Genomic DNA, 27500 nt, shown 5'->3' with positions numbered 1-27500 from the left:
GGGGACATGACACAAGCAAAGCCTACAGCCGATGTCTATTTATTATGTACAGGCACGGACTTAACCAACAATTCTACTTATAAAGACAGGGCGCCACAGACTTTCATACAAAACCCAGGAAAAGAAACGGGCTCGTGAGCCTTTATTCCAACTCGGAGCCTGGGTGACCGAAGGCTCACAAGAGGCCGGGCAGCTTACCTGACCGCCCCTTGTGACGGCTCGAAGGTCTTCGGGTCGGTGACCCCGGATGTTCCTGCTTGGCCCTTGTGTCGCTACGCGCCAGTCGATTCGCGGCCGGGCGGCTTGAGCAGCTTGCCGAGCGGCTTGCTCGGTTCCCTTCGGTCGTCCGGCCTCCACTGCGGCCTGGTCGGTCGGGCCTGGCCGGCGACGCGCTCGGAGGAGTGAACGGGTCTTTTGCTCTTTTAGAGTTGATGCTCTTCGTATCCCGTTCACTACCTCAGCGTCTCTCGACCGTCTCAGGGCCGTTCGCCCGGACCACGACGCAGCTTGCTCGACTCCACCGCAGCTGGCAGGACCTCTGGCGCTCGCTCCTCTCCAGCTGTTCTCCGACGACCTCCGACTCTCGTCTGGCGCTCCCTTCTTCTCCGCCACCGACACTCCACTCTCTTCTTCGCCACCGACTTACTCACTTCTGAAACTCGACTCCGCCCTTTTTATAAGGCTGGGCGCCCGCCCTTCGAACTCTCACCCGAGGCTGGGGCTCCGCCCACTCTCACCTCCGATCTCTCGCCCCTCAAAGGAAACCCCAAGTCCGACGTCACCAGTTGGTTTCGGGGAAGCCCTCGTTTTGATCCGTTTATGCAAATAGGCTCACGTTGTTTGTTCAGGAGATGGTTGGCGTTGTTTGTCGATGGTGAGGAGATGACGGTTGCTGTTTGTTTCGTGTTGTCGGAGATGCTGGGTTGCGAAGATGGCGTTGTTTGGCGATGGTGAGGAGATGACGGTTGCTGTTTGTTTCGCGTCGTAGGAGATGCTGGGTTGCGAAGATGGCGTTGTTTGTCGATGGTGAGGATGTTGTGTTGTTTTAAAATAAAAGACAGAGAAAGAAAAATGGCTCCCTCAATGATTCACAGCCTGGCACACGAACAATTCCCTTTACACATCGGTTGGGATTCTAACCTGAAACACATACTTATCAAAATAACTGATCTTCGGGGAACCTGAATGATGTTCTGTGAATTTCCACAACCGCAACACTATCCCCTCCCCTTTTTACAGACTTGTCCCGAGTCGTCAAATTTTCGTGTGCCTTCATGTGTAAGTTCTCCCCCAATATGTTTTACCTTCGGATCCCTGAGTGCGACATTTTGTGTATCCGTGTCCCAAAAAATAAATAACCTATGGGCTGCGTAACTAACTCAACAAGCTCACTCATTCAGACAACTTATCTACATTGCCGGCGCTACGACAAACATGCACGTGAGGTTCCACGTATTCACAACTTTTACCTTAACCTTGTAATTTTACACTAAACCATGGCCCAGGACTGATGGACTCTGTGGGGAAAAAACCGCATAGAAATGTCAACAGTTATTCAGGTGGGAGAGTGCTCAGCAGCTTGAAGGCAAGACGTCTTCGGGGCAGTGTTCAAACCTACCCTTCTGGTACGTTCTTCCTTCTTTTTCTTTGTTGTTCTTCAGCTGCTGAAGGCAACTCACCCTAACCCGGTGGCTATGCACCATCCCACAGGCCATTTATGAAGCAGGGAGCCAGGCTGCCCAAATGCAGTCTCTGGCTCATGAAATGAATGCAGATGAGCAGTGAACACAAGTACAGGGAGGTAGCCGGCTTCCCAATGCAGTCCCTGGCTCCTCCCTGCAATGAACTGGATAGACATGGATGCAAGCAAAACACAATGGATGACGGGGCTGCCTGCAGGCCAGTCCCCGGAACTTGCGCGATGATCCTGGCGCACATGGTGATGGATGGACACAGGAGCAAACGCAAATAAGGGCCAGCAGGCATGGGGTCATGGCAGAGGCAGGCAAACGAGGCATGGCAAGGTAAGGCCGGAACAGGCTGCTGTGGCACAAACAGGCCGGCATGTGAAGCTGGCCGGCCTCTGGTTTCGTTCCATGAGGTTTGTGGGGGGAGTGCGGTGGTGCCGGCCGCTAAGAAGGCGGGTTCGGACCTAACCTACCGTCTCCCCCCAACCTATCGCCTTTGCCTGTCTCTGTCCATACCCACTCCCTTAATTTGCACAACAAAACCAAATTTAGCCCCATCTTATTTTTGTTATTTTCCTATTCCTTCTATAAATCGTCCCAAACCCCCTTACTGTCCTTGTCCGACTAACCTATGGTCATCCTAGCCGACAACGAACCCCTACGTTCCCCTTCCAGGAGGGGAATAAGGGAGAGGCTAGCGTCCTGTCTCGAGGCCCAATGAAGCCTCAGAATGGCTTCCCTCAGATCTCAGCGATCTTTCACCACGGCGAGTCCAGCGGCCCACCAAGAGCGAAGGGATGGATGGTGTGAAGGGGAACATTTCCCGATCTACCCTAACATTTTATTAAACCTTAAACTGCCCCGGGGCTTTCCAAAAACGCCTGTCACTTAAACTATTGGTTTTACCAACCAAGATTCCTGTCGCCTGTGTTGGTGTCCCTACAAATTTGGGCCTTGCCCTCAAATTTTCCCTCGTGCCATTGCACGGTTTCGTGGCTGGGCAGCGTGGCTCACTTGGCAGGAACGTTCCCTCTGCCGAATCTCCAACTATGGCACCCCCGGGCCCTCAGGCTGCCTCCGAGCCTACCAGCTCCCAAATATCTGGGGAATGAACTCCATGGCTACTCCCCCTCGACGCTCACGTGGCAAGCTGGCGCCACGGGCCCCTTTTCCCCGGGTGCCCGTGCCCATGATACTGCCCACGCAGCCATTGGCGCTATGGGTCCCGCTTCATGCGGGCCCACTACACTATCCCGGCTCCTCTTGGGCCCTTGGCCGACCGCGGCCGACTAGTCCGGTGCCCGGGGTGCCCACCAAGCGATACTCACCGTTCGCAGCCACGCTCCCAGCCCGTCAACAGGACTCCTGCACCCCTCCAAATAGGTATTGAGCCTACATTCCCACCAACCCCAAAACGACCTCCATTTTGTCAATTTCACTAACCCCCTAACTCACTTTACACTGACCCCAGGGTCCCTTGGGTGGGAATCACTCCTCCCCCCCAATCACTCAGTTCACCTCTTTCAATTTTTCCGTGGTCCCGTTAATTATCGTGGCGTCGCTCGTTCCCTTGACCTCACCCGAATCCAGCACGGACCGAACACATTCAGCACTTCCCCTCGTTGGTTTGGTGTCTCCGCCACGTGGCGCCGCCATCTTGTGCTCCGCTGTCCGCCTCCCCCTCTCTCCATGCCTGCCTGTCTGCGTTCATCGCATCCACCCTGGCATTCATGTTTTCCACAAATCGCCCCATAAACTCCATGCGGCCTCCCATGTTTTGCGCATTTGATGTCATTTCGTTCACATCCCGCATCATCCGTCCCATCACTTCCAACATCTGGTCCATGCTGGAAATCGCACATGGGGGGCGCTCATGCGCCGCCCCAGCCACTGCGCCCATTACGGATTCTGAGTTCAGTTGTGGGGGATAGTCGACCTGCTTGAGGGTGACCTGGGCCTCTGGTTCCATTAACTCCACAATTACATCTACTCCCTCCTGCCACTGCTTGCCTTGAGCTGCCATTTTGCGTATCGGGAATAAAAAATTTGAATGAACACGGAGGGTTGCTTCACACACCCTTGATCCGGTTTCCGTGAATTTTGTGTGGAGGCGGATGAGTTCTCGTCCCGCTCCTGAACACCAGTGTTACGAATTAGCTGATTCGACAGCCACGCACAACCGCTTAAGGCCCAACCGCAGTCGCGCGTCTGCCGAAAACCGGAATTCAGTCAGAGCTTCCAGACAACTCCGGAAGCCTGCTACGGGTGCCTTAACGCACCATAAACTGTCAATATTCTGTCCACGCGGTACAGGGTTAATCACCGAATCTCGATATACCTAATTATCTGCGCAGACAGAAGTACCGAGAAATTATACCTCGACGGGACTCGTACGGAAACGATCCGCTAAGCACACTCGTTCCGTGTGCGATGCCGAGCGGTTTAAATCGCCAAGTTCCATCGGACCAATTGACCACATGAATTTGGCTTTAATGGCCGGCTAATTTCCCGAACGCGCCGTGGAAGTCAATGGGAGGAAATGACGCAACGAGCAGATTGACATTCAAACAATGGGGGCATTTATTATTACAAATGAGCAATCAATGGGAGAGGGGAACATGACACAAGCAAAGCCTACAGCCGATGTCTATTTATTATGTGCAGGCACGCACTTAACCAACAATTCTACTTATAAAGACAGGGCGCCACAGAACACTTTCATACAAAACCAGAGAAAAGAAACGGGCTCGTGAGCCTTTATTCAAACTCGGAGCCTGGGTGACGGAAGGCTCACAAGAGGCCAGGCAGGTTACCTGACCGCCCCTTGTGACGGCTCGAAGGTCTTCGGGTCGGTGACCCCGGATGTTCCTGCTTGGCCCTTGTGTCGCTACGCGCCAGTCGCTTAGTGGCCGGGCGGCTTGATCAGCTTGCCGAGCGGCTTGCTCGGTTCCCCTCGTTCGTCCAGCCTCCACTGCGGCCTGATCGGTCTGGCCTGGCCGGCGACGCGCTCGGAGGAGTGAACGGGTTTTTGCTCTTTTAGAGTTGATGCTCTTCGTGTCCCGTTCACTACCTCAGCATCGCTCGACAGTCTCAGAGCCGTTCGCCCGGACCACGACACAGCTTGCTCGACTCCACTGCAGCCGGCAGGACCTCTGGCGCTCGCTCCTCTCCGGCTGTTCTCCGACGACCTCCGACTCTTGTCTGGCGCTCCCTTCTTCTCCGCCACCGACACTCCACTCTCTTCTTCGCCACCGACGACTTACTCACTTCTGTAATTCGACTCCACCCTTTTAATAAGGCTGGGCGCCCACCCTTCGAACTCTCAACCGAGGCTGGGGCTCCGCCCACTCTCACCTCCAATCTCTCACCCCTCGAAGGAAACCCCAAGTCAGACGTCACCAGTTGGTTTTGGGGAAGCCCTCGTTTTGATCCGTTTATGCAAATCGGCTCGCGCTGTTTGTTCAGGAGATGGTTGGCGTTGTTTGTCGATGGTGAGGAGATGACGGTTGCTGTTTGTTTCGTGTTGTAGGAGATGCTGGGTTGCGAAGATGGCGTTGTTTGGCGATGGTGAGGAGATGACGGTTGCTGTTTGTTTCGTGTTGTAGGAGATGCTGGGTTGCGAAGATGGCGTTGTTTGTCGATGGTGAGGAGATGACGGTTGCTGTTTGTTTCGTGTTGTAGGAGATGCTGGGTTGCGAAGATGGCGTTGTTTTAAAATAAAAGATAGAGAAAGAAAAATGGCTACCTCAAAGATTCACAGCCCGGCACACGAACAATACCCTTTACACATCGGTGGGGATTCTAACCTGAAACACATACTTATCGAAATAACTGATCTGTGGGGAACCTGAATTATGTTCTGTGCATTTCCACAACCGCAACAATATATCAAGGCACAGAATACAAAATGTTGATCTGTACTCTCTGCCTTCACAGCAAGATCATGGCAAACATGTGGTCGGATGGATCTTATTGTTTTTAGCTCGCCTGTTGGAAGAACAGAGAGCTATAGTGATACCCCCGGCGTGAGCGTCAGCATGAGCGTGAAAATGTTAAAGTTTTTGGTGCAAGTTATTTTTTCCTTTCTCATGTTTTTATTTACCACACTTTTTTTATACTCCCAAAATATATATATATATATATATATATATATATATATATATATATATATATATATATATATATATATATATATATATATATATATATATATATACATACATCGGGGCATATAATGTGATACCTGCCGTCCGTCCGTCTGTCTGTCTGTCTGTCCGTCCGTCCGTCCGTCCGTCCATCCGTTCCTGTCCGCACTCTAACTCCCAAAGTTTTCAACTTTCACGTTTCATATTTGGTACATAGGTACAGACTGTGGAGACAGTGTGTCATGACATACGTTTGTCATCTAAAGTGGTTGCCATGGCAACCAGGATGCTGTTTTCCATGTAGTTGCACAATTCTGTATATACCTTCTTGTTCGGGCGTATATTGTGCTCACTTGCGCTCGTTACTGATTACAATATACAAATACATACATTGCTTTAAAATTATTTGATCAGACTTCACTGCAATGCTTTATAAAAAAAAGATTAATGATTAGACTAGTGTTTTAAAAACGATAAATGTATCAACAGGCGAGCATTGGGTGGCTTTGACACCAACTCTCTGGTTATATATGTATCGATGTCGAAGTGAGGGGTGGATTATATTAGGAGATTGAACAAAAGGTGAAACAAATCGATATCCTGTAAAAATATAATTGCACATTTTTAGCGGACGAGACACCTCGCGAGGCAACAACCGCACCACACCACAGGGCCCAACACAGGCGGAAATGTACGTCTGGCTAATCAATGTTCCCTTGAGAGCATGGATACTTTTACCAAAACGAACAACCAAGCAGCTTGGAGAGCACTCGCCAAGTGGCTTAAACACTCAAACATGCACTCCAACGAAATGGTTGTTAAGAAGTATTATTATTATCCGTCCACAACTTACCACATTTTATGGTGAAGACATCGTCCAGCAAACCTTGAAAAGTCACTTGAGAACAAAGGGGTGTCACAAAATCCACATCTGCACACCAGGCATATAATGGCAGCAAATAATCATGAGGGGGGGGGTGCACAATTATTATAGAAAGTGCCAACTATTGGTGTTGCATTTACAATAAAACTTCTTTCACACAAAAGAAATCTGAATAAGAAAATAAATAAATAAATAAATAAACAAATAAACTTACCTCGATCGATGAGAAACAAACTCCAATTGTTGCTTTTCCGATTTGTACCCTGTTCAAGATCACCTGAAAATGTCTCCATCAATTCATTTACCATCTGCAATGATAAGGATGTTAAAGCATCACCAAATGCATTGCACCTTAATCTTTCAAGTCGTGGTGAATTGGTCAGCCCAAAATAATCTATACTATAAGAGAACTGTGTGTGTGTGGTGTGTGGTGTGTGGTGTGTGGTGTGTGGTGTGTGGTGTGTGGTGTGTGGTGTGTGGGACCATTTTTCTCATAGATGGCTGAACGGATCTTCGTCAAACTTTCAGAGGTTCATCATGAAACGAACTAAGCCTTTGTAGCATGTGAACGGTAATATTAAATGATTCCTGAACCCTTTCCTTCGTGGGTGTCGGGAAGTGTTTAGGCTCCCACAAACAAACTACTTCTACTTCTTCTTTCGGCTGCTCCCGTTAGGGGTCGTCACAACGGATTATCCGTATGATCCGCATAGTGATTTGGCACATGTTTTACGCTGGATGCCCTTCCTGACGTAACCCTGGTCACCTCTTACGACACAGGGATATGGTACACCTATTTTAACCGGGGTATACACCGGGCCAGTACAATGGTACTCACTTCGCCGACCTCGGAAGGATGACAGGCTGAGTCAACCCCCTGGTGTATTAATTCAGTGGCCCAACGGGGCTTGAACTCAGGACCTTTTGGATCCCAAGCCGCTGCCCTAACCACTGCGCCAACACCAGGCTCCCACAAACAAACATAAAATAAAATTAGGACGACGCATCCTGAAGCTCACCTGGATCAGGAGTAACAGTCACTCAAACCCTCCCCTGCATACTCCCGAAGACCCTGATTTTTTTTAATGCCGTGAAAAAAACTTTGGTACATCGTGGGTGATAAAGATTGCGGTCAAGTTTCATCAAAATCATGTGTGTAGTTTCGGAGAAGACAGCAAATACCTATTTTGGGGGGAAAAAAACACCCCCCCTCCCAGACCTCCTTTATAAGTGAAGATTTGGATGCAGTCAATGCACCTTTGTTAGGCATCAGATATGAAGCTTGTGGCCAAGTTTCATCAAAATCGTGTTTGGTTCAAGCGATAATGGCTGAAGTGTATACCCACTGACTGACTGACTTTGTTCGAACGCAGAAGCTCACCGGACTAAAGTCTCGGTGAGCGAAAAATAGACCAGGCAACTCTGGTCATTCCATTTGAATAATGTAATAATGTATGTTTTATGGGTCTCAAGGTTCATGGAAGAGCAGACCAATGGGAGGGGGTGAGAGTGGGGTGGGGGAGGGGTGGATGGATTAACAGACAAAATGTGGAAAGAGGAAAAGAGTGGAACAACAAATGGTTGCATCACAATGCAACCTGAGGATTTACAGAAGGGTAGGAACCGGGTGTCAGTTGGTGTCGTAAAACGAATTAAAGGCACGCTATTTTAAAACAAAATCAATGCTCAGTTTCTATTTTGGAAGCTTTTGGGATTGCTCATAGATCGCAGGTTGTGCAAATTGAAATTGTGTGGTAAAATAATTATTAGTAAAAATATGATATACACACAGGCATTGAATGAAAAATATTAATTTTGAGTTGGAATTTGTTGTTTTTTTTTACATAAAAAATAAATAAATTTTTGAAAAAGCACACTTTAAATGTTTTTGGGGGGGGAGGGACATGTTACCCAAACTGTAGTATTTTTGTGGTTTACTATTTATGACGAGCTTCTGTAAACAGGAGTTTTCAACATTAGAGTGCGCACCTTGGCAGAGCGTCCAATGCCGTACACCTTTCCAAAGGACCCATAGAAGGACTGCAGCTTGCACAGAGACTTTGCAACAGTGTAGAGCCAGCAATGGTTTCCTTCCTTATAACATAAAATAAAACAAATAAAGTTTAAATGTACACAATGTTCCTTTTTCATAGGGGATGGGGGAAGGAGATCATGTACATCCTTAAAGTCATTTACAGTGTTGAAATAAATATGCAAACTGATATGGCATACACCGCATCACTTTGTCAGAATCGTAAAAACAAAGTGACAAAAAAAACATTGCATTCAATAAATATTCATTCAAACAAAACGGTGAAAGAAGCACATCTCCAGATAATCAGAAATACGTATCATTTCTAATTTGTTTTGCTGTATGTATTACAGCGTACCAAGAAAAAATCCCGAAAAAATGCTGGGATTTCCATACTCAAAACATCATCATAAACAGGGACAAGGTCACATTCCCACTCCTCACATGATACATCTGGAAGACACAGACAAGGCTTTCAAATAAGCTTGAAACCTCATTTGAATTGCAAATAGCAGCGACGCTCAATCAAAAATGGTGAAAAATATTATTTACATGTTCAACGAAAGCAACGTGTTGCGAAAGGCATGCTTAAATACACCTGGTAATACAATGAACAAAAGTCGATCATTCCAACACAATCAAATTATAACAGTTGAGAATAAGGTTCTCAGAACGAAAACCGTCAAAAGGAAATCAAACGTGAACAAAAAGGGTGGGGGACAAAGATTGCATTGATGATTACAGTGTGCTAAAACTTCAACAACAACAACAATGGATATGCTTCAGGTTATGTTTCATGCCATTTTCCAGTGAGCAATGGAGTCGATATTGATAAGCATGAAACGGGGTGGGGAGATAGCTTAATCATAGTGATTGAGACACATAAAAGAGTGACTGTTTATAATTGGAATGCAAACTTGGAAATCAAAATAACACCAATAATACACGATAGGATGGGGGGGGGAGCCAGAAATAAAGTGGAGCGAGTGTTACCACAAAAGGGTGAGGGTTTTGCATTGATTTATCCACAGCTGCATTGGGACTCAACATTTTTCACAAATTTTTCGCAACAGCTGGGGATTTCAAATTCTCCTTTAATGACATTTTTCCCCAGAATCTTACGCACATTTTGATGTGAAATATTTCCAAATTAGACTTGCTGTTCAGGTGTCACATGTCCTACTAAAACTGCAATTTTTGCACATGTGTGTGTGTAGGACAGACATGTAGATAAGTGTTACATGAAATAGGGAATTGTGTTATCTGACAAAATGAAGTTTCACTTACATGTATAGTGTATACATATGATTATCCTGTGATCTGACAACACTAAATTTTGACTTGCATATTACATACAATAATGTAACAGTCCCAAAGTCTCATTTGCATGTAAATTGTACATATATGTATGACATATTTAAAAAAAAACTTCATGTGTGCAATGACCAGAATTGTAGATTTCTCTGAAAAATGCATAAAATTAACATATTGCATAATGAATTAGGTAATACAGAAATTCGAAAAAATAACATGTCAACAAATTAATTACACCAACGTGTTCGTAACATAATAATCAATGTGTATGCAAATTTTCAAGTTCATTGGAGAATCTATGGCCAAGGTCTGAGGGGAAGGAGCTAAAATGACACCCCCACCCCCCCAGGTCGGGGAGAGCTCAAAATCTCCCAGTTCAGTTAGGGTTAAAGGTTTTTTTGACAATTACAGTGTTTAATATGTCCACAAAAAATGGAAAACTACTCAGTCAAAGTCCAATAAAGCTCACAATCTTAGGATAAAATATTGGACAATTAATTTGCAAATGTGATTAAAATGATTTTCTTTTTATGACTTTCTTTTGATGGTTTTTGGATTTAGAAGTACGAAAGAAAGTCACGTCGAGCAATAGTTGGTTGAATGAGTAATCCAAGCAGATTGCATATCCTAAGAGATTCAAAATATCAACATGGAATACCAGATCGACCACTTATCCACCAGGAACATATTAATGTTGTACGACTAACCTTGTGAGAAAAACAATGTGCATCAAATGTCAAACTATTTCTGTCCGTATTATTTCACCGCGTCATATATGATAACTACTTGCACATTTGAGAAGAGGGAGTGGATTATTCCAGCGAGTCATGAAACTTTGTGGGGCAAAGGGACAAAACAAAGCAAGACATTCACTCGCTCAATCCGAAAGATCACGATGTAACCAACCACAATTATGCAATCACACGTCATAAGCTAGCAGTTTCGCACCAACTCCAAATGGTATTATGATGAAGTAAAGGGAAAAACCTTCTGTGGAAGCATCGTTTACCTCCATAAACACCTTCCAACTCCAGAATCGTATCACAGCAATACAGCTGGAAGAGATTTCAGAGGACATACTGATTAAATTGGTAGGTTTTGAGAGGATTTAAACAAATCCAATGATAATATCGAGTTATACATTCACTGATTGATAAATGATCCTATTTCACAAACAAATATTGAATTGGATTAAATTAAATTAATAGAATTATTTATTAGTCCACAAAAAAATGGAAAATTGCACAGACAAACAAAGCTCACAATCTGAGGATAAAATATTGGACAATTAATTGACAATTGCGATTAAAAAAATAAACGAGGACAAAAAGAAGAGCAATAGCACCTTGCCGTTTGTGGGGGTTACACTCTTGAAAATCCCAGTTAACAGCAAATCCACGATGTACAAACTTAAGGGGATACTGTATTTTCATGCAAAAAAAACGCCCCCGGTATACCCCACACCTGGGGAAAAAGTGCTCTTGGAAATTTTCAGGCATGTATAACCTGCACACAGTCTCAAGTCCCTGCCATACAATGTTTGCTGTCAATACTAGTAAGAGAAAACTTAAAAGTTTCACGGCCAAATTCAAACTGACGAAAAAGTGGGATGATTTCTGGAGAAGAAGAGGACGAGAAAGATAATGACAGACCCACACCTGTCGACTCCGAGCAGCTTTCACAGCGACACAGACAAGGACTTTGTGGAAGACGACTTATCGTTACCTTAAATGGCTTTGGAATTGTATATAAATATATATATATATATATATATATATATATATATATATATATATATATATATATATATATATATATATATATATATATATTATACACACATACATTTTTATTTTTTAAAGAAGAAGAAAGCGCTTCCAACCAAAAGTCACAAACTAGATCGACTAAGTTAATTTGAGCAAAAAAGCGAGAGCAGACCCGGTCTTAGGGCAAAAAGAGGCAGTTTTTTTTTTTTTGCAAGTTTAATTGTAATATCTTTAATTGCAGTTCTTTCATATATATTTCGCCGGCTTCATCAGGCACAATAGACCCCAAGCCTCGGCACGTGTCTGGTTTTTATCAAAACAAAGTACTTGAAAGTTAAAAGGTTTTTTATAAAAACTGGACATGTGCCGAGGCCCGGGGTCTATTGGGCCTGATGAAGCCGGCGAAATATATATGAAAGACCTGAAATTAAAGATATTACAATTAAACTTGCAAAAAAAAAACTGCCTCTTTTTGCATCTCCTTGAAAATTTAACGTGGTTCCCTGTGGCTACGTCATGTGCAGCATGGTGAAATACACCGAATAACCCACAGTTGGAAGTTTTTTAAAAAATAAATTGAACATATAACCAGCTGGTTAGGTGTGTGAAAATACAGTAATGGAGGAAACAGGGTTATGGACTTGAACTTAAAAATGTGTCACCCCTTTTTGCCAAACTGTACCCTTAATTAACATGTTTGTGCATTGTTTTTGTGCTGTTTATTTTCCTGAATAAAAGAGTTATTAAGAACATAAAAAAGTTTATTTTCTTGAGTTATTAAGATCATGAAACTTACCTTCCGTGGTGTGAAAATGATTTTGCATTTACGGCGAAAGCGACATGCCTTGTCCGCATTCAATGAGTCTGAAGCACAAGAAAAAGATTATGTTGTTGATGCAAAAGCTTTAGAAACCATACATTTTGAGAATGAGATTGAAGAAACAAGAAAATAAAATTTGAAGGGAATTTTCTAATGGATACGCCACTTCCCACTTTAGAAGCTCACCCAATGCTATGTTTGGTTTCAATTAAAGGTTATGAGGGAGAGAGAGAGAGAATTGAATTTGAAACTTTATTTCACGAATAAAACCTCAAATAGCAGCACTGCTGATACCGCACGTGAAAAAGCTGAATGCCTAAACTCGGTGTTTGCAGCTAAATCTTGTGTCCTAAACCCATCACTTTCTCAACCCACCTTACCCAGTCGCACCCAACTGTCCCTGGACTCTGTGCCCTTTTCTCCAAACAAGGTGGAGAGCTTGCTTTCAAACCTTGACTCAGATTCTGCAACCGGTCCAGACGGCATCAGCCCACGTGCCCTCAAAGCCTGCTCTTCTGCTCTTGCTCACCCTCTCTCTGTTCAAGGTCATCTGCCATCTGCTTAGAAATCTGCAAACATCACTGCCCTGCATAAAAAGGTGCAAAAACAGATCCCTGCAACTGCAGACCAATCAGCCTTCTCCCAATCATCAGCAAGGTTATGGAATCCATCATCGCTTCAGACATGAAATCCTTCCTCTTCTCCAATGGCTTGATTTCTGATCATCAACTTGGTTTCAGACCAGGTCACTCTACCATGGATATGCTGCTTCTGCTCTCCCATCAATGGATGGAGGTCCTCAATGCCAGACAGGAAATCCGAGCCGTATTCCTGGACATATCACGTGCTTCTGACACAGTCTGGCACCCTGCCCTACTCACCAAACTCTCTTCCCATGGTATCCAAGGCAATCTCCACTCATGGCTCGCAGACTTCCTCTCCTGTCGCAGTCAACGTGTGGCCCAAAATGGAGTTCTTTCATCCCCTCTTCCTGTCCAGGCTGGAGTTCCTCAAGGTAGCGTTCTGGGCCCTGTTCTTTTTGTGGTTTTCATCAATGATCTCTCTGACTCTCTGGAAAATCCTCGATATCTCTTTGCTGATGACTCCACCCTCTGCCGTACCATCTGTCATCCCTCAGACCGGCAAGCAGCAGCTTCTTCGCTCACTGCAGATCTGGATAAAATCACAAACTGGTCCAACACGTGGAACATGTCTTTCAATCCAGACAAATCTCAGACTCTCACGATGTCTCTTCGATAGGACCATTTAGAACCCCCCCCCCATCCACTTTCTCAACAATCCTCTGGAAGAAGTCTTTTCTTTCAAGCTTCTGGGTCTCACTATCTGCTACGACCTTTACTGGGAAAGTCACATTTCCAACCTCGCCTCCAAAGCCAGTTGCCGACTGGGAATCCTCTGTCGTGCAAAGTCCTTCCTCGGCCCTCTTGAGCTCCTGACCACTTACAAAGCTTTTGTCCGTAGCCTGATGGAGTACTGCTCTCCCCTATGGGCTGGTGCTCCTGCCTCCCACCTTTCTCGGCTTCACGCTGTCGAAACCAGGGCATTTAGGATCATCGGCATCTCCCGCAATGAAGCCGAGTCTTTGGGCTTCTCACTCAATCACCGCAGGCTGGTCGGTGGTCTCTCTGTCTTCTACCGTCTCCTCTCCAGCCTTGCCCCCCCCCTGCTCTCTCTGCGATTTGTCCCCACCACATTTCCACAGGGCGCTCAAGGTCCGCCAACAAAACCCTTCTGGTAAAACTACCAAAATCATGAATCACTGCTCACCTTCACTCTTTCATTCCTCTTTTTTCCCACCTTTGGAATAAACTCCCTCACTCTATTCTTTCCCATTCTTCCCTCCAGGCTTTCAAAACAGCTGTTCACCACCACCTCTTATCATCCCCCATCCAAATCCTCGATCTTTTCTACCCATGATAATCCACCCAAGCCCACTTCCTTCAATTCCCCTGCTTTCCTTCCTGAAAGTTCCTGTGATGTCCATCTTCTCTTCCCCATGTTCCCCGTCCCATCCCCATCCCTCTCCCTTCCACAGATCTCCTAATGTGTCTGTTCCCCACTGTTTTGTCCCTCCCACTCCCGCCCCTCTTGTCTCATGCCCCCTTGCTCTGCATTGTGTGTTAGCTCTCATACGAGCCTCGACAAGGTATACAAAAAAAAAAAAAAACAGAAATCCTCCTACAAGAAACTCATGCTACAAACACCCTAGTAGCCGAATGGGGAAGACTCCTTAAAGGTCACTGGTTTTTAAGTGGTTTTCCTCCACCAAAAGCAGGTGTCGTGATTTGTTTAAGCCATAAAATTTGTGCACAGCGACTTTCTTTTAAGGAAATATATAGAGAGCATCTCATCTCTATGGATTTTGTTTGCAGTAAACAAAAGATAATTGTTGTAAATGTTTATGCACCAAGTGATCCTATTTAAAGCGAAAAAAAATTCCATTCCAAAATATTTTATTAAGGACTTAGAGTCAACCGCATTTATATGTATTGCTGGAGATTTTAATTGCACTGTCTGTCCCTCACTCGATAGAAATAGTCTTGAACCCCATGCTGCCTCAACCAAAATTCGAGGAAGCATCATCAAACAGTATAAACTTAAAGACGCGTGGAGAGTACAGCATCCACAATCGAAATGCTACACATGGTGTAGATGTCATGATGGAGCTGTATCAAGAGCAAGACGACAGAATATATGTAAATGAAGTAATGTCAAATGTGGTGTTGAAGTCTCAAATTGTTCCTGCCGGTTTCACGGATCATGACCTCGTCATGATGTCCTTTAACATACCGGATCTAGCATGTGGAAGTGCTTATTGGTCTTTTAATAAAAGTCTGTTAAATGATAAAAAAAAAATTTTTAAAGACTCTTTTCGAGATGTATGGGGGAAAATTCGCTTATCCAAGTTTGAACATGCTAACTTGCGGGTGTGGTGGGATCTTGCAAAGTCCCAGATGAAAACCTTCTGTCAGCAGTATAGTTCTTTTAGTTCAAGAACACACTCTTTGTCAATTGATTTGTTAAGATTCAAATTGTAGCTCCAGAACAGAAGACAGATGGTGGAAAGGGCTCTTATGACAAAGAGTTGTGGGAAAAGAGAGCTTTATTAACCGAAATGGTGAAACGACAAGCTATGGGCACCTTGGTAAGGATGAGGATGGGTTATCTGACCTTGGATATGCCAAACAAAGATTTCTTTAAATTGGGGAATAATATTAAAAAAAAAAGTCTCAACAAATCTATGGGCAGCGTGCATTAAATAGATCCCTAATGACGTCCCAGAAAGGGATCAGGAGTGTCTTGAAGGATTTTTATTCAAATCTATACTCCCCCAGAGTGTGGGCAATGAGGAAATTCAAGAATTGATTGCGGAGCTTCCACAATGAGAAGGAGATCAGCAACAAGTTCTTGATTCCTCAATCACGGCTGAAGAACTTGAAGCAGCCTTGCGGAGTTTAAAAAATGGAAAGGCCTCCGGAATAGATGGCCTACCCGTAGAATTTTACAAAGTTTTTGGACTTTGGTCGGACCAGACTTGCTTCATGTCCTTGAATCGTGTATACGTGTTGGAGAACTGCCATTATCTTGTAAGAAGGCAGTTGTATGTTTGCTGCCGAAAGATGGGAACCCTCAACAGGTTGAAAATTGGAGGCCTGTGCCATTACTTTGTTCTGACGATAAGATTTTTTCTAAAGTTCTCACCAGTCGCATGAAAAATGTAATTGCTTGGGTAATTAATCCAGATCAGACTTACTTTGTGCCTGGGCGGTCCATTCATGATAATATTTTTTTGGTAAGGGATAGCATTTCCTGTAATAATACCTTGTGTGACAATTTTGGGTTGTTGTTTATTGATCAAGCAAAGGCATTCGATCGTGTTGACCATCAGTACTTGTTTTCTGTTCTTAAGGGGATGGGTTTTGGAGAAAAATTTATTTCTTATGTTAAACTTTTGTATAATGATACTTATTGTATGGTGAAAGTAAATAACAGGTTATGCCCCCCTTTCCCTTTCCGAAGGGGTATTCGTCAAGGCTGTCCCCTTTCAGGATTGCTGCATGCAATTGCCCTTGAACCACTTCTGGCATCGATAAGGCAGCGAATGCCACAGGACGGGGGTGGGGGGGGGGGTGTTGAAGATACGAATTTTGTGGTCACAGCTAATGCCGTTGATGTCTGCATTTTAATTAGAGATCAAAACAGTATCTCTGTTCTTCAAAGGTGTTTGGAAAAATTATCTGCAGCCTCCTCAAGTGAGGTAAATTGGAACAAGAGTTGAGGGCGATGGTGTGGTAAAAATAGTATATCTTCCCCAATACAGACACCCTCACTGCCGGAGAACCTAACCTGGAGAACAGATGGGGTCAAATACCTCGGAATCTATCTTGCAAATAGAGAAATGGAATTGAAGAATTGGGAAGGAACGCTGGAACAAGTTACGTGTCGGTTAAAAAAATGGGAAGGATTACTCAGGTCGTTTTCATACAGAGGACACACTTTGGTTATTAATAACCTGATAGCAGCTGGACTATGGCATGAAGCTTTTGCCTTACAACCACCGAGAGGCTTAATCATCGACATCCAGCGGGTGCTGGTAAAGTTTTTCTGGAGTGGTTACCACTGGCTTCGGCTTGCTGTATTGTACCGCCCCCGGAAGGAGGGAGGACAAGGTGTCATGGACATCAGCAGTCGCATCATGGCTTTTCGCCTGCAGTCTGTGCAAAGACTGTTGTTCAACGAACAGATAGCTTGGCGTCCCTTTGCACACTACCTGCTGCAACAGGCTGGTGGCTTAAAATATGTCTGGCATCTTTTTTTAGTAGACCTGGAGCGCATAAACTATGCCTCACTTCCTGGGTTTTACCGAAGTTTACTGAATGCCTGGAAAGTGTTTTGTGTGCAATGCCTGAACGAGTTCTACAACTGCCGAATGTTTCTCCAGGAGCCTTCATTCTTCAACACTTTTCTTCTTGGTGTTCCTCATAGTCAGGACTTCATCAGAAAATTCATACAAGGACAAGTTAACAAGGTGTGTGACCTTAGGGATGTCTCTCGGTCTAAATGGAGATCTGTAAGGTCAGTTGCAGACAGACTTGGCATTAGATCCATCTGACTCGTGGACCAAACTGTATGGATTGTGGTGAGGAAATTTAGACAGTTAAATATTGGTTGGGAAGGTGTCGGTATTGGGGAAAATTTTTGGATGACCTTTCCAGAAATTAAAGCGTTTTCTGCTGCCCAGTCAAATACTGAAGATCTTCTCCCCTTTCATTTAGTAACTAAGACTGGGATCCGAGACCTCTCTCGAACGAAGCAATGTATCCCCCCCATCGGGGCTAACACGCATAGCTTTGTGGGGTGAGAAGTTAGGGTCTGGGTCTCCCTCTGCTCCTCTGTGGGCCAAGTTGTACAGGTTACCCATACATGGCCTTTTGGCTGATATACAGTGGAGGCGAGTACATTGGGCACTCCCATCCAACACCTTTGTACATCATTTTAATAGCTCCATATCGATCACATGTCCCTTCTGTGAGCAAGAAGAGGATCTCTTTCCATACATACGTGAAGTGTGAAAGACTTGCCCCTCTTTTTTCCTTGCTTATTCACCTCTTTCATAATTTGTCTTTTTCTTTTACATCACATATGTTTATTTTTGGGGTGCCTTATAGCCCCTCATGTAGAGATGTTGGTGCTTTTTTAAAATTTTCTGGTGGCTGTAGCAAAATATGCCATTTATAAGTCAAGGAAAATGAAGATTGAAAATGACGATGATGTTGATAATGTAACTATCTTCAAAGGTTTTGTTGTGGCGAGACTAAAACTGGAATTTAAACATTATAAAAAATAATGACTATGTTAAACTTTTTGAGAGAAAATGGTGCATTGTTGGAGCTGTGTGTCTGGTGGATCAACTTAATTTGGTGGTCACTCTATGATTTGTATCTTTTTTGGGGATATGTAAAGATGTGTTTTTTGTGCGTTTCCCAAATGAATGAATTACCTGATTTTATTTTTATTTTTTTATTTTTTTGGTATGCCTTGTCGAGGCTCGGATGAGAGCTAACACAACGCACATCAAGGGGGGGGATGAGACAGGAGGGGAGGGAGTGGGGAACAGAGACATTTGGAGATCTGTGGAAGAGAGGGATGGGACTAGGAACATGGAGAATAGAAGATGGACATTACAGGGACTTTCAGGAAGGAAAGCAGGGAATTTGAAGGAGGTGGGCTTGGGTGGATTATCGGGGGTAGAAAAGATCGAGGATTTGGATGGGGGATGATAAGAGGTGGTGGTGAACAGCTGTTTTGAAAGCCTGGAGGGAAGAATGGGAAAGAACAGAGTGAGGGAGTTTATTCCAAAGGCGGGGAAAAAGAGGAATGAAAGAGTGAAGGTGAGCAGTGATTCGTGATTTTGGTAGTTTTACTAGAATGGGGTTGTTGGCGGACCTTGAGCGCCCTGCGGAAAAGCTCCAGTAAATACAATATAAATTTCGCCACAAGCTTCAGTAAACCAAGGGCGGGAGGAAGGGTAGGACAACTGAAGACGAGAGGGGATAAATTTGTGCATGAGGGAGAGCAAGTTTCTTTGAAAGAATTCCCAGAAGAGATGGAGTACCATTGGTTGAAATCCGGGCCAGGAAGTTGACCGATTGAGTCAGTCCCAATGAGTCGCAGAAAGCTTTTGCTGAGGTGCCATGACAGGTGAGAGAGGTACCCATACCGAGCTTCAAGCTCTCACAAGCTTGAATTGTTTGAATCCATCTTAATGGGGCCCGACCTCCGATTTATATTAAAAGATGTGATGTGCAAAACCATCGTTAAGATTCTAAGCACTCAGTCTACTTCTACCTGCATTTCTTTTTTCGCTTTTGTCAAAGCTTTCCTGAGTCTCTGGAACTGAGGTTCAGAAATCTCTGTTGAGTTTCTTTGCACCATTTGTTTTGCAGTGGTGATAAACGCCTTGATATTGGGAAAATGATCTTTGATCTGCACATTTCGCTGCCTGAAGGTTTCATTAAAAAAAACTAATAATATTTTCTTTCGAAACATTTGACTCTCTTTCTTCTTCCTGAGATGCATACAATGCATCACAAGAAACACAAGCCTCTACATCTACATCCTCAATGTAGCTTGGTTGTGACTCAGCCACCGCTACCTCCATTATCCCATGGTCTAAAGAATCTCTCTGTAGAGATTGAATAGGGAGACCTGCCCCATCAGAATTGTCAACTTGGGGTTATTTTCCTCTTTATGTTCAACCCTTATTACATTGGAGGGTAAGGGGTATTCATTCTTAACGTTCTGTGTCTTGTTTTGGTCATCATCACCCTGAGTAAGTTGTTCACCTTCACATGTATAAGTATGATCCTGAAACCTTTTAACGTGAACCAGTGGTGGAGTCACGTCTTCCACCAACTCCTCACTACTTTGCTCCCCTTGTGCAGGATGACCAAGCTCACTCGAGGTACCAGCGTTTTGCACTATCAGCACTTTATCGACCTTATATTTATTTTCAATGCTTAAGAGGGAGCGTTTCAGACTCTTTCTCAAGCTTGTGTCCATCATTTGTTCCTCAATGCAATTTAAATCCTCTGGAGTTTGCACCTTCTCTCCCATGTCATTTAGGTTGTTGTCATCACAAGGTTTAACCATACTACCCTTATCATTCCCATCTTTCGCTGCACCTTGACGTTCCAAGGTAGATTCCTGCACTATAGGTGACTCGTCTGTTGGGTCTCCCCGAACATTAATGGAGGGTGGGGGGTGGATGTTGACCCAGCTGCAGCAGTGTACGTTCTTTTTACATTCGGACAATAATTCCGAGTATGACCTTGCGATCCACATCCAAAACAGATTAAAGTTTCCATTGCTGCAAAAAGCCGATATTCATGTCCGTCTAATTTCAGGTTAAAAGACACACTTAGTTGCGTCACACCATCTTTTAAAACAACAAAGCAAAACCGTCGAAATGATGCAATGTGTTTTAAGTTTTCATTCCTGGTACGGAGGGGGACAGTAATTACTCTGTACACCACAATGCCATGTTCACCTAGCTTCTGAAGCAGTAATTCATTTGATACGAATGGTGGGCAATTACTTATCATTATTTTTGTCACTGCTGTGTCCATTGATGACACCAGAACGAAAGTCTGGTCATCTCCCAGCACCAACCCTCTTTGCACAACAATGTCTGCAAAGTGCGTTTGTGACACGAAGACGACAACTTTGTGGCTCATTCGGGATGCTGCTCTAATGTTCTTTACGCCTATTATTTCTCCAACCGCGAGGAGAATATCGTCCATAACGACGTTTTCCGGTGGAACGAAGCACAGCCCGTGCTTCCGCGATAACCCTTCATCGCACCCACGACTGGTAGGAGTTTGACCAGCCATGTCCTTAACCAAACAAAACCAAAAAGAAGGTTCTGCAAGAGCAGTAACCACCTCGGATTATCAAAAAGCAAACCTGCCATAATCAAACCTAGCAAGTGGAGGGAAACAAAAGATTAATATGAACGAAGTATTTAGCGAAGAAAAAAAGCTAAACGGAAAAACACAGCAAGTAGTAAAGCAGGCCCAAAAACCAGGAAGTCCTGAACAGGCCTGAGAAACACTTATTGTGCACGCTCTCTTTCTCTCTCCTGTCTCAGTAAAGAAAGGAAACACAGGGGAAAACTTCACACACAAACAAGGATAGAAGGGGGGCGAAAAGGGGATAGGAAAAACACCAACATGACACAGTACTCACAGCTACACTCACAGAACCGCCATGATGCCACACCCACTCATAACTCACCAACAACCAGGAGGGGAGAGAGACAGACAGACAGAGAGAGAGAGAGAGAGAGGGAGAGGGGACGGGGGGAGAGGGAGAGGGGACGGGGGAGAGGGAGAGGGGACGGGGGAGAGGGAGAGGGGACGGGGGAGAGGGAGAGGGAGAGGGGACGGGGGAGAGGGAGAGGGAGAGGGGACGGGGGGAGAGGGAGAGGGGACGGGGGAGAGGGAGAGAGAGGGGACGGGGGAGAGGGAGAGGGGACGGGGGAGAGGGAGAGGGGACGGGGGAGAGGGAGAGGGGACGGGGGAGAGGGAGAGGGGACGGGGGAGAGGGAGAGGGGACGGGGGAGAGGGAGAGGGGACGGGGGAGAGGGAGAGGGGACGGGGGGAGAGGGAGAGGGGACGGGCGGAGAGGGAGAGGGGAGAGGCGGAGAGGGAGACGGGGGAGAGGCGGAGAGGGGACGGGGGAGAGGCGGAGAGGGAGAGGCGGGAGAGGCGGAGAGGGAGAGGCGGGAGAGGCGGAGAGGGAGAGGCGGGAGAGGCGGAGAGGGAGAGGCGGGAGAGGCGGAGAGGGAGAGGCGGGAGAGGCGGAGAGGGAGAGGCGGGAGAGGCGGAGAGGGAGAGGCGGGAGAGGCGGAGAGGGAGAGGCGGGAGAGGCGGAGAGGGAGAGGCGGGAGAGGCGGAGAGGGAGAGGCGGGAGAGGCGGAGAGGGAGAGGCGGGAGAGGCGGAGAGGGAGAGGCGGGAGAGGCGGAGAGGGAGAGGCGGGAGAGGCGGAGAGGGAGAGGCGGGAGAGGCGGAGAGGGAGAGGCGGGAGAGGCGGAGAGGGAGAGGCGGGAGAGGCGGAGAGGGAGAGGCGGGAGAGGCGGAGAGGGAGAGGCGGGAGAGGCGGAGAGGGAGAGGCGGGAGAGGCGGAGAGGGAGAGGCGGGAGAGGCGGAGAGGGAGAGGCGGAGAGGCGGAGAGGGAGAGGCGGGAGAGGCGGAGAGGGAGAGGCGGAGAGGCGGAGAGGGAGAGGCGGGAGAGGCGGAGAGGGAGAGGCGGGAGAGGCGGAGAGGGAGAGGCGGGAGAGGCGGAGAGGGAGAGGCGGGAGAGGCGGAGAGGGAGAGGCGGGAGAGGCGGAGAGGGAGAGGCGGGAGAGGCGGAGAGGGAGAGGCGGGAGAGGCGGAGAGGGAGAGGCGGGAGAGGCGGAGAGGGAGAGGCGGGAGAGGCGGAGAGGGAGAGGCGGGAGAGGCGGAGAGGGAGAGGCGGGAGAGGCGGAGAGGGAGAGGCGGGAGAGGGAGAGGCGGGAGAGGCGGAGAGGGAGAGGCGGAGAGGCGGAGAGGGAGAGGCGGGAGAGGCGGGAGAGGCGGAGAGGGAGAGGCGGGAGAGGCGGAGAGGGAGAGGCGGAGAGGGAGAGGCGAGAGGGAGAGGCGGAGGCGGAGAGGCGGGAGAGGCGGAGAGAGGGAGAGGCGGAGAGAGGGAGAGGCGGAGAGAGGGAGAGGCGGAGAGAGGGAGAGGCGGAGAGAGGGAGAGGCGGGGAGAGGGAAAGGCGGAGAGAGGGAGAGTCGGAGAGGCGGAGAGCCGGAGAGAGAGAGAGGCGTAGAGAGGGAGAGGAGGAAGGAGAGAGAGGCGGAGAGAGGGAGAGGCGGAGAGAGGGAGAGGCGGAGAGAGGGAGAGGAGAGAGGAGAGGCGGAGAGAGGCAGAGGCGGAGAGAGAGAGAGGCGGAGAGAGGGAGAGGCGGAGAGAGGGAGCGGCGGAGAGAGGGAGAGGCGGAGAGAGGGAGAGGCGGAGAGAGGGAGAGGCGGAGAGAGGGAGAGGCGGAGAGAGGGAGAGGCGGAGAGGCGGAGAGAGGGAGAGGCGGAGAGGCGGAGAGAGGGAGAGGCGGAGAGGCGGAGAGAGGGAGAGGCGGAGAGGCGGAGAGAGGGAGAGGCGGAGAGGCGGAGAGAGGGAGAGGCGGAGAGGCGGAGAGAGGGAGAGGCGGAGAGGCGGAGAGAGGGAGAGGCGGAGAGGCGGAGAGAGGGAGAGGCGGAGAGGGGGAGAGGCGGAGAGAGGGAGAGGCGGAGAGGCGGAGAGGCGGAGAGGCGGAGAGGGGGAGAGGGGGAGAGGGGGGGAGAGGGAGAGGCGGAGAGGCGGAGAGAGGGAGAGGCGGAGAGGCGGAGAGAGGGAGAGGCGGAGAGGCGGAGAGGCGGAGAGAGGGAGAGGCGGAGAGAGGGAGAGGCGGAGAGAGGGAGAGGCGGAGAGAGGGAGAGGCGGAGAGAGGGAGAGGCGGAGAGAGGGAGAGGCGGAGAGAGGGAGAGGCGGAGAGAGGCGGAGAGAGGCGGAGAGAGGGAGGGAGGGAGAAGAGAGGGAGAGGCGGAGAGAGGGAGAGGCGGAGAGAGGGAGAGAGGCGGAGAGAGGGAGAAGAGAGGGAGAGAGAGGCGGAGAGAGGGAGAGGCGGAGAGAGGGAGAGAGGGGAGAGGCGGAGAGAGGGAGAGAGGAGAGAGGGAGAGGCGGAGAGGCGGAGAGAGGGAGAGGCGGAGAGAGGGAGAGGAGAGAGGCGGAGAGAGGGAGAGAAATGGAGAGAGAGGGAGAGGCGGAGAGGCGGAGAGAGGGAGAGGCAGAGAGAGGCGAGAGGCAGAGAGAGGCGAGAGGCAGAGAGAGGCGAGAGGCGGAGAGAGGCGAGAGGCGGAGAGAGGCGAGAGGCGGAGAGAGGCGAGAGGCGGAGAGAGGCGAGAGGCGGAGAGAGGCGAGAGGCGGAGAGAGGCGAGAGGCGGAGAGAGGCGGCGAGAGGCGCGAGAGAGGCGAGAGAGGCGAGAGGCGAGAGAGGCGAGAGGCGAGAGGCGAGAGAGGCGAGAGGCGAGAGGCGAGAGGCGAGAGAGGGAGAGGCGGAGAGAGGGAGAGAGGAGAGAGGGAGAGGCGGAGAGAGGGAGAGATGGAGAGGAGGGAGAGGGAGAGAGGGAGAGGCGGAGAGGGAGAAATGGAGAGAGGGAGAGAGGGAGAAGAGGGAGAGGCGGAGAGAGGGAGAGGCGGAGAAGAGGGAGAGGCGGAGAGAGGGAGAGGCGGAGAGAGGCAGAGAGGGAGAGGCGGGAGAGGCGGAGAGAGGGAGAGGCGGAGAGAGGAGAGAGGGAGAAGGAGAGATGGAGAAGAGGGAGAGGCGGAGAGAGGGAGAGGCGGAGAGAGGGAGAGGGAGAGAGGGAGAGGCGGAGAGGCGGAGAGAGAGGAGAGGCGGAGAGAGGAGAGGAGAGGCGGGAGAGGCGGAGAGAGGAGAGGAGAGAGGCGGAGAGAAATGGAGAGAGAGGGAGAGAGAGGCGGAGAGGCGGAGAGGAGAAGAGGGAGAGGCGGAGAGGGAGAGAGGAGAGAGGCGGAGAGAGAGGGAGAAGAGGCGGAGAGAGAGATGGAGAGGCGGAGAGGGAGAGAGGGAGAGGCGGAGAGAGGGAGAGAGGCGGAGAGGGAGAGGCGGAGAGAGGGAGAGGGAGAGGAGAGAGATGGAGAGGCGGAGAGAGGGAGAAATGGAGAGAGGGAGAGGGAGAGAGAGGGAGAGAGGCGGAGAGAGGAGAGGCGGAGAGAGGGAGAGGCGAGAGGAGAAATGGAGAGAAGAGGAATGGAGAGGCGGAGAGGAGGAGAGAAATGGAGAGAGGGAGAGGCGAGAGATGGAGAAATGGAGAGAGGGAGAGGCGGAGAGAGGGAGAGGCGGAGAGAGGCGGGAGAGGCGGAGAGAGGGAGAGGAGAGAGATGGAGAGAGGAGAAATGGAGAGGCGGAGAGAGGAGAGAGGCGGAGAGAGGAGAGAGGCGGAGAGATGGGAGAGAGGGAGAGGCGGAGAGAGGAGAAAGGCGGAGAGAGGAGAGAGGCGGAGAGGCGGAGAAAGGCGGAGAGGCGGAGAGAGGGAGAGAGATGGAGAGAGGGAGAGGCGGAGAGAGGGAGAGGCGGAGAGAGGGAGAGGCGGAGAGGGAGAGGCGGAGAGGGAGAGGCGGAGAGGCGGAGAGAGGGAGAGGCGGAGAGAGGGAGAGGCGGAGAGGAGAGAGAGGCGGAGAGAGGGAGAGGCGGAGAGGCGGAGAGGCGGAGAGGCGGAGAGAGGCGGAGAGAGGGAGAGGCGGAGAGGGAGAAATGGAGAGGCGGAGAGAGGGAGAGGCGGAGAAAGGAGAGAGGAGAGAGGGAGAGGCGGAGAGGCGGAGAGGAGAGAGGAGAAAGAGAGGCGGAGAGAGGGAGAATGGAGAGAGGGAGAAATGGAAGAGAGAGGGAGAGAGGCGGAGAGGCGGAGAGAGGGAGAGGCGGAGAGATGGAGAGGCGGGAGAGGCGGAGAGGCGGAGAGAGGAGAGAGGGAGAGGCGGAGAGAGAGGGAGAGGCGGAGAGAGGGAGAGGAGACGGAGAGAGGGAGAGGCGGAGAGAGGAGAGGAGAGATGGAGAAGAGGAGAAGAGGCGGAGAGGCGGAGAGAGGGAGAGGCGGAGAGGCGGAGAGAGGGAGAGGCGGAGAGAGGGAGAGGCGGAGAGAGGGAGAGGCGGAGAGAGGGAGAGGCGGAGAGAGGGAAGAGGCGGAGAGAGGGAGAGGCGGAGAGAGGGAGAGGCGGAGAGAGGGAGAAGGAGAAATGGAGAGAGGGAGAGGCGGAGAGAGAGGGAGAGGCGGAGAGAGGGAGAGGGAGAGAGGAGAAATGGAGAGGGAGAGGCGGAGAGAGGGAGAGGCGGAGAGGCGGAGAAATGGAGAGGGAGAGGCGGAGAGAGGGAGAGGCGGAGAGAGGGAGAAAGGCGGAGAGAGGGAGAAATGGAGAAAGGCGGAGAGGCGGAGAGAGGGAGAGGCGGAGAAAGGCGGAGAAATGGAGAGGCGGAGAGAGGAGAGAGGCGGAGAGAGGGAGAGGCGGAGAGAGGGAGAGGCGGAGAAGGCGGAGAGATGGAGAGGCGGAGAGAGGGAGATGGAGAGAGGGAGAGGCGGAGAGGCGGAGAGGCGGAGAAGGAGAGAGAATGGAGAGGCGGAGAGAGGGAGAGGCGGAGAAAGGCGGAGAGAGGGAGAGGCGGAGAGGCGGAGAGAGGGAGAGGCGGAGAGGCGGAGAGGCGGAGAGAGAGGGAGAGGCGGAGAGAGGAGAGAGGCGGAGAGGCGGAGAGAAGGAGAGAAATGGGAGAAGGAAGGAGAGAGGCGGAGAGGCGGAGAGAGGGAGAGGCGGAGAGAGGGAGAAGGCGGAGAGGCGAGAAGGAGAGAGGGAGAGGCGGAGAGGCGGAGAGAGGGAGAGGCGGAGAGAGGGAGAGAGGAGAGAGAGGCGGAGAGAGGGAGAGAATGGAGAGGCGGAGAGGGAGAGAGAGGGAGAGGCGGAGAAATGGAGAGAGGGAGAGGCGGAGAGAGGAGAAGGCGGAGAGAGGGAGAGGCGGAGAGAGGGAGAGGCGGAGAGAGGGAGAGGCGGAGAGAGGGAGAGGCGGAGAGAGGGAGAAAGGCGGAGAGAGGGAGAAATGGAGAGAGGGAGAAATGGAGAGAGGGAGAAATGGAGAGAGGGAGAGGCGGAGAGAGGGAGAAATGGAGAGAGGGAGAGGCGGAGAAGAGGGAGAGGCGGAGAAGAGGGAGAGGTGGAGAGAGAGGCGGAGAGAGGGAGAGGCGGAGAGATGGAGAAGAGGCGGAGAGAGGGAGAGGCGGAGAGAGGGAGAAATGGAGAAGGAGAAATGGAGAAATGGAGAGAGGGAGAGGCGGAGAGAGGGAGAAATGGAGAAGAGGAGAGAAATGGAGAGAGGGAGAGGCGGAGAGAGGGAGAGGCGGAGAGAGGGAGAGGCGGAGAGAGGGAGAGGCGGAGAGGCGGAGAGAGGCGAGAGAGAGGAGAGGCGGAGAGGCGGAGAGAGGGAGAAGGAGAGGCGGAGAGGCGGAGAGGCGGAGAGAGGGAGAGGCGGAGAGGCGGAGAGGCGGAGAGAGGAGAGGCATGGAGAGGCGGAGAGAGGGAGAGGCGGAGAGGCGGAGAGAGAGGCGGAGAAATGGAGAGAGGCGGAGAAGGCGGGAGAAATGGAGAGAGGGAGAAATGGAGAGGCGGAGAGAGGGAGAAGGCGGAGAGGCGGAGAAATGGAGAGGCGGAGAGAAGAGAGAGGGAGAGGCGGAGAGAAATGGAGAGATGGAGAGGCGGAGAGAGGCGA

The 27500-nt window shown here is 49.4% G+C and overlaps 1 protein-coding gene across 5 annotated transcripts in view; it reads right to left on the bottom strand.

Moving 5' to 3' along the window:
* Positions 1 to 27500, bottom strand: part of VPS33B (VPS33B late endosome and lysosome associated) — a 78244-nt gene that overhangs the window by 38189 nt on the left and 12555 nt on the right. For 4 of the 5 annotated variants that reach the window (XM_085872656.1, XM_085872658.1, XM_085872660.1 and 1 more), the window contains exons 5-10: positions 12625 to 12692; positions 11072 to 11117; positions 9107 to 9201; positions 8706 to 8810; positions 6931 to 7024; positions 6687 to 6764 (exon numbers count right to left, since the gene is read on the bottom strand). In XM_085872656.1, coding sequence (XP_085728782.1) covers positions 6687 to 6764; positions 6931 to 7024; positions 8706 to 8810; positions 9107 to 9201; positions 11072 to 11117; positions 12625 to 12692 — 486 coding nt within the window. The remainder of the gene's footprint in view (positions 1 to 6686; positions 6765 to 6930; positions 7025 to 8705; positions 8811 to 9106; positions 9202 to 11071; positions 11118 to 12624; positions 12693 to 27500) is intronic. The other variant, XM_085872661.1, reaches the window with a different exon arrangement.

The sequence above is a fragment of the Eptatretus burgeri genome, chromosome 3 (assembly GCF_056783735.1).
Source record: "Eptatretus burgeri isolate ZD-2024b chromosome 3, Ebu_testis_v1, whole genome shotgun sequence".
Taxonomy (NCBI): Eukaryota; Metazoa; Chordata; class Myxini; order Myxiniformes; family Myxinidae; genus Eptatretus; species Eptatretus burgeri.
Note: the sequence above shows the minus strand (reverse complement) of the source record. Positions and strands in the feature narration are given on the sequence as shown.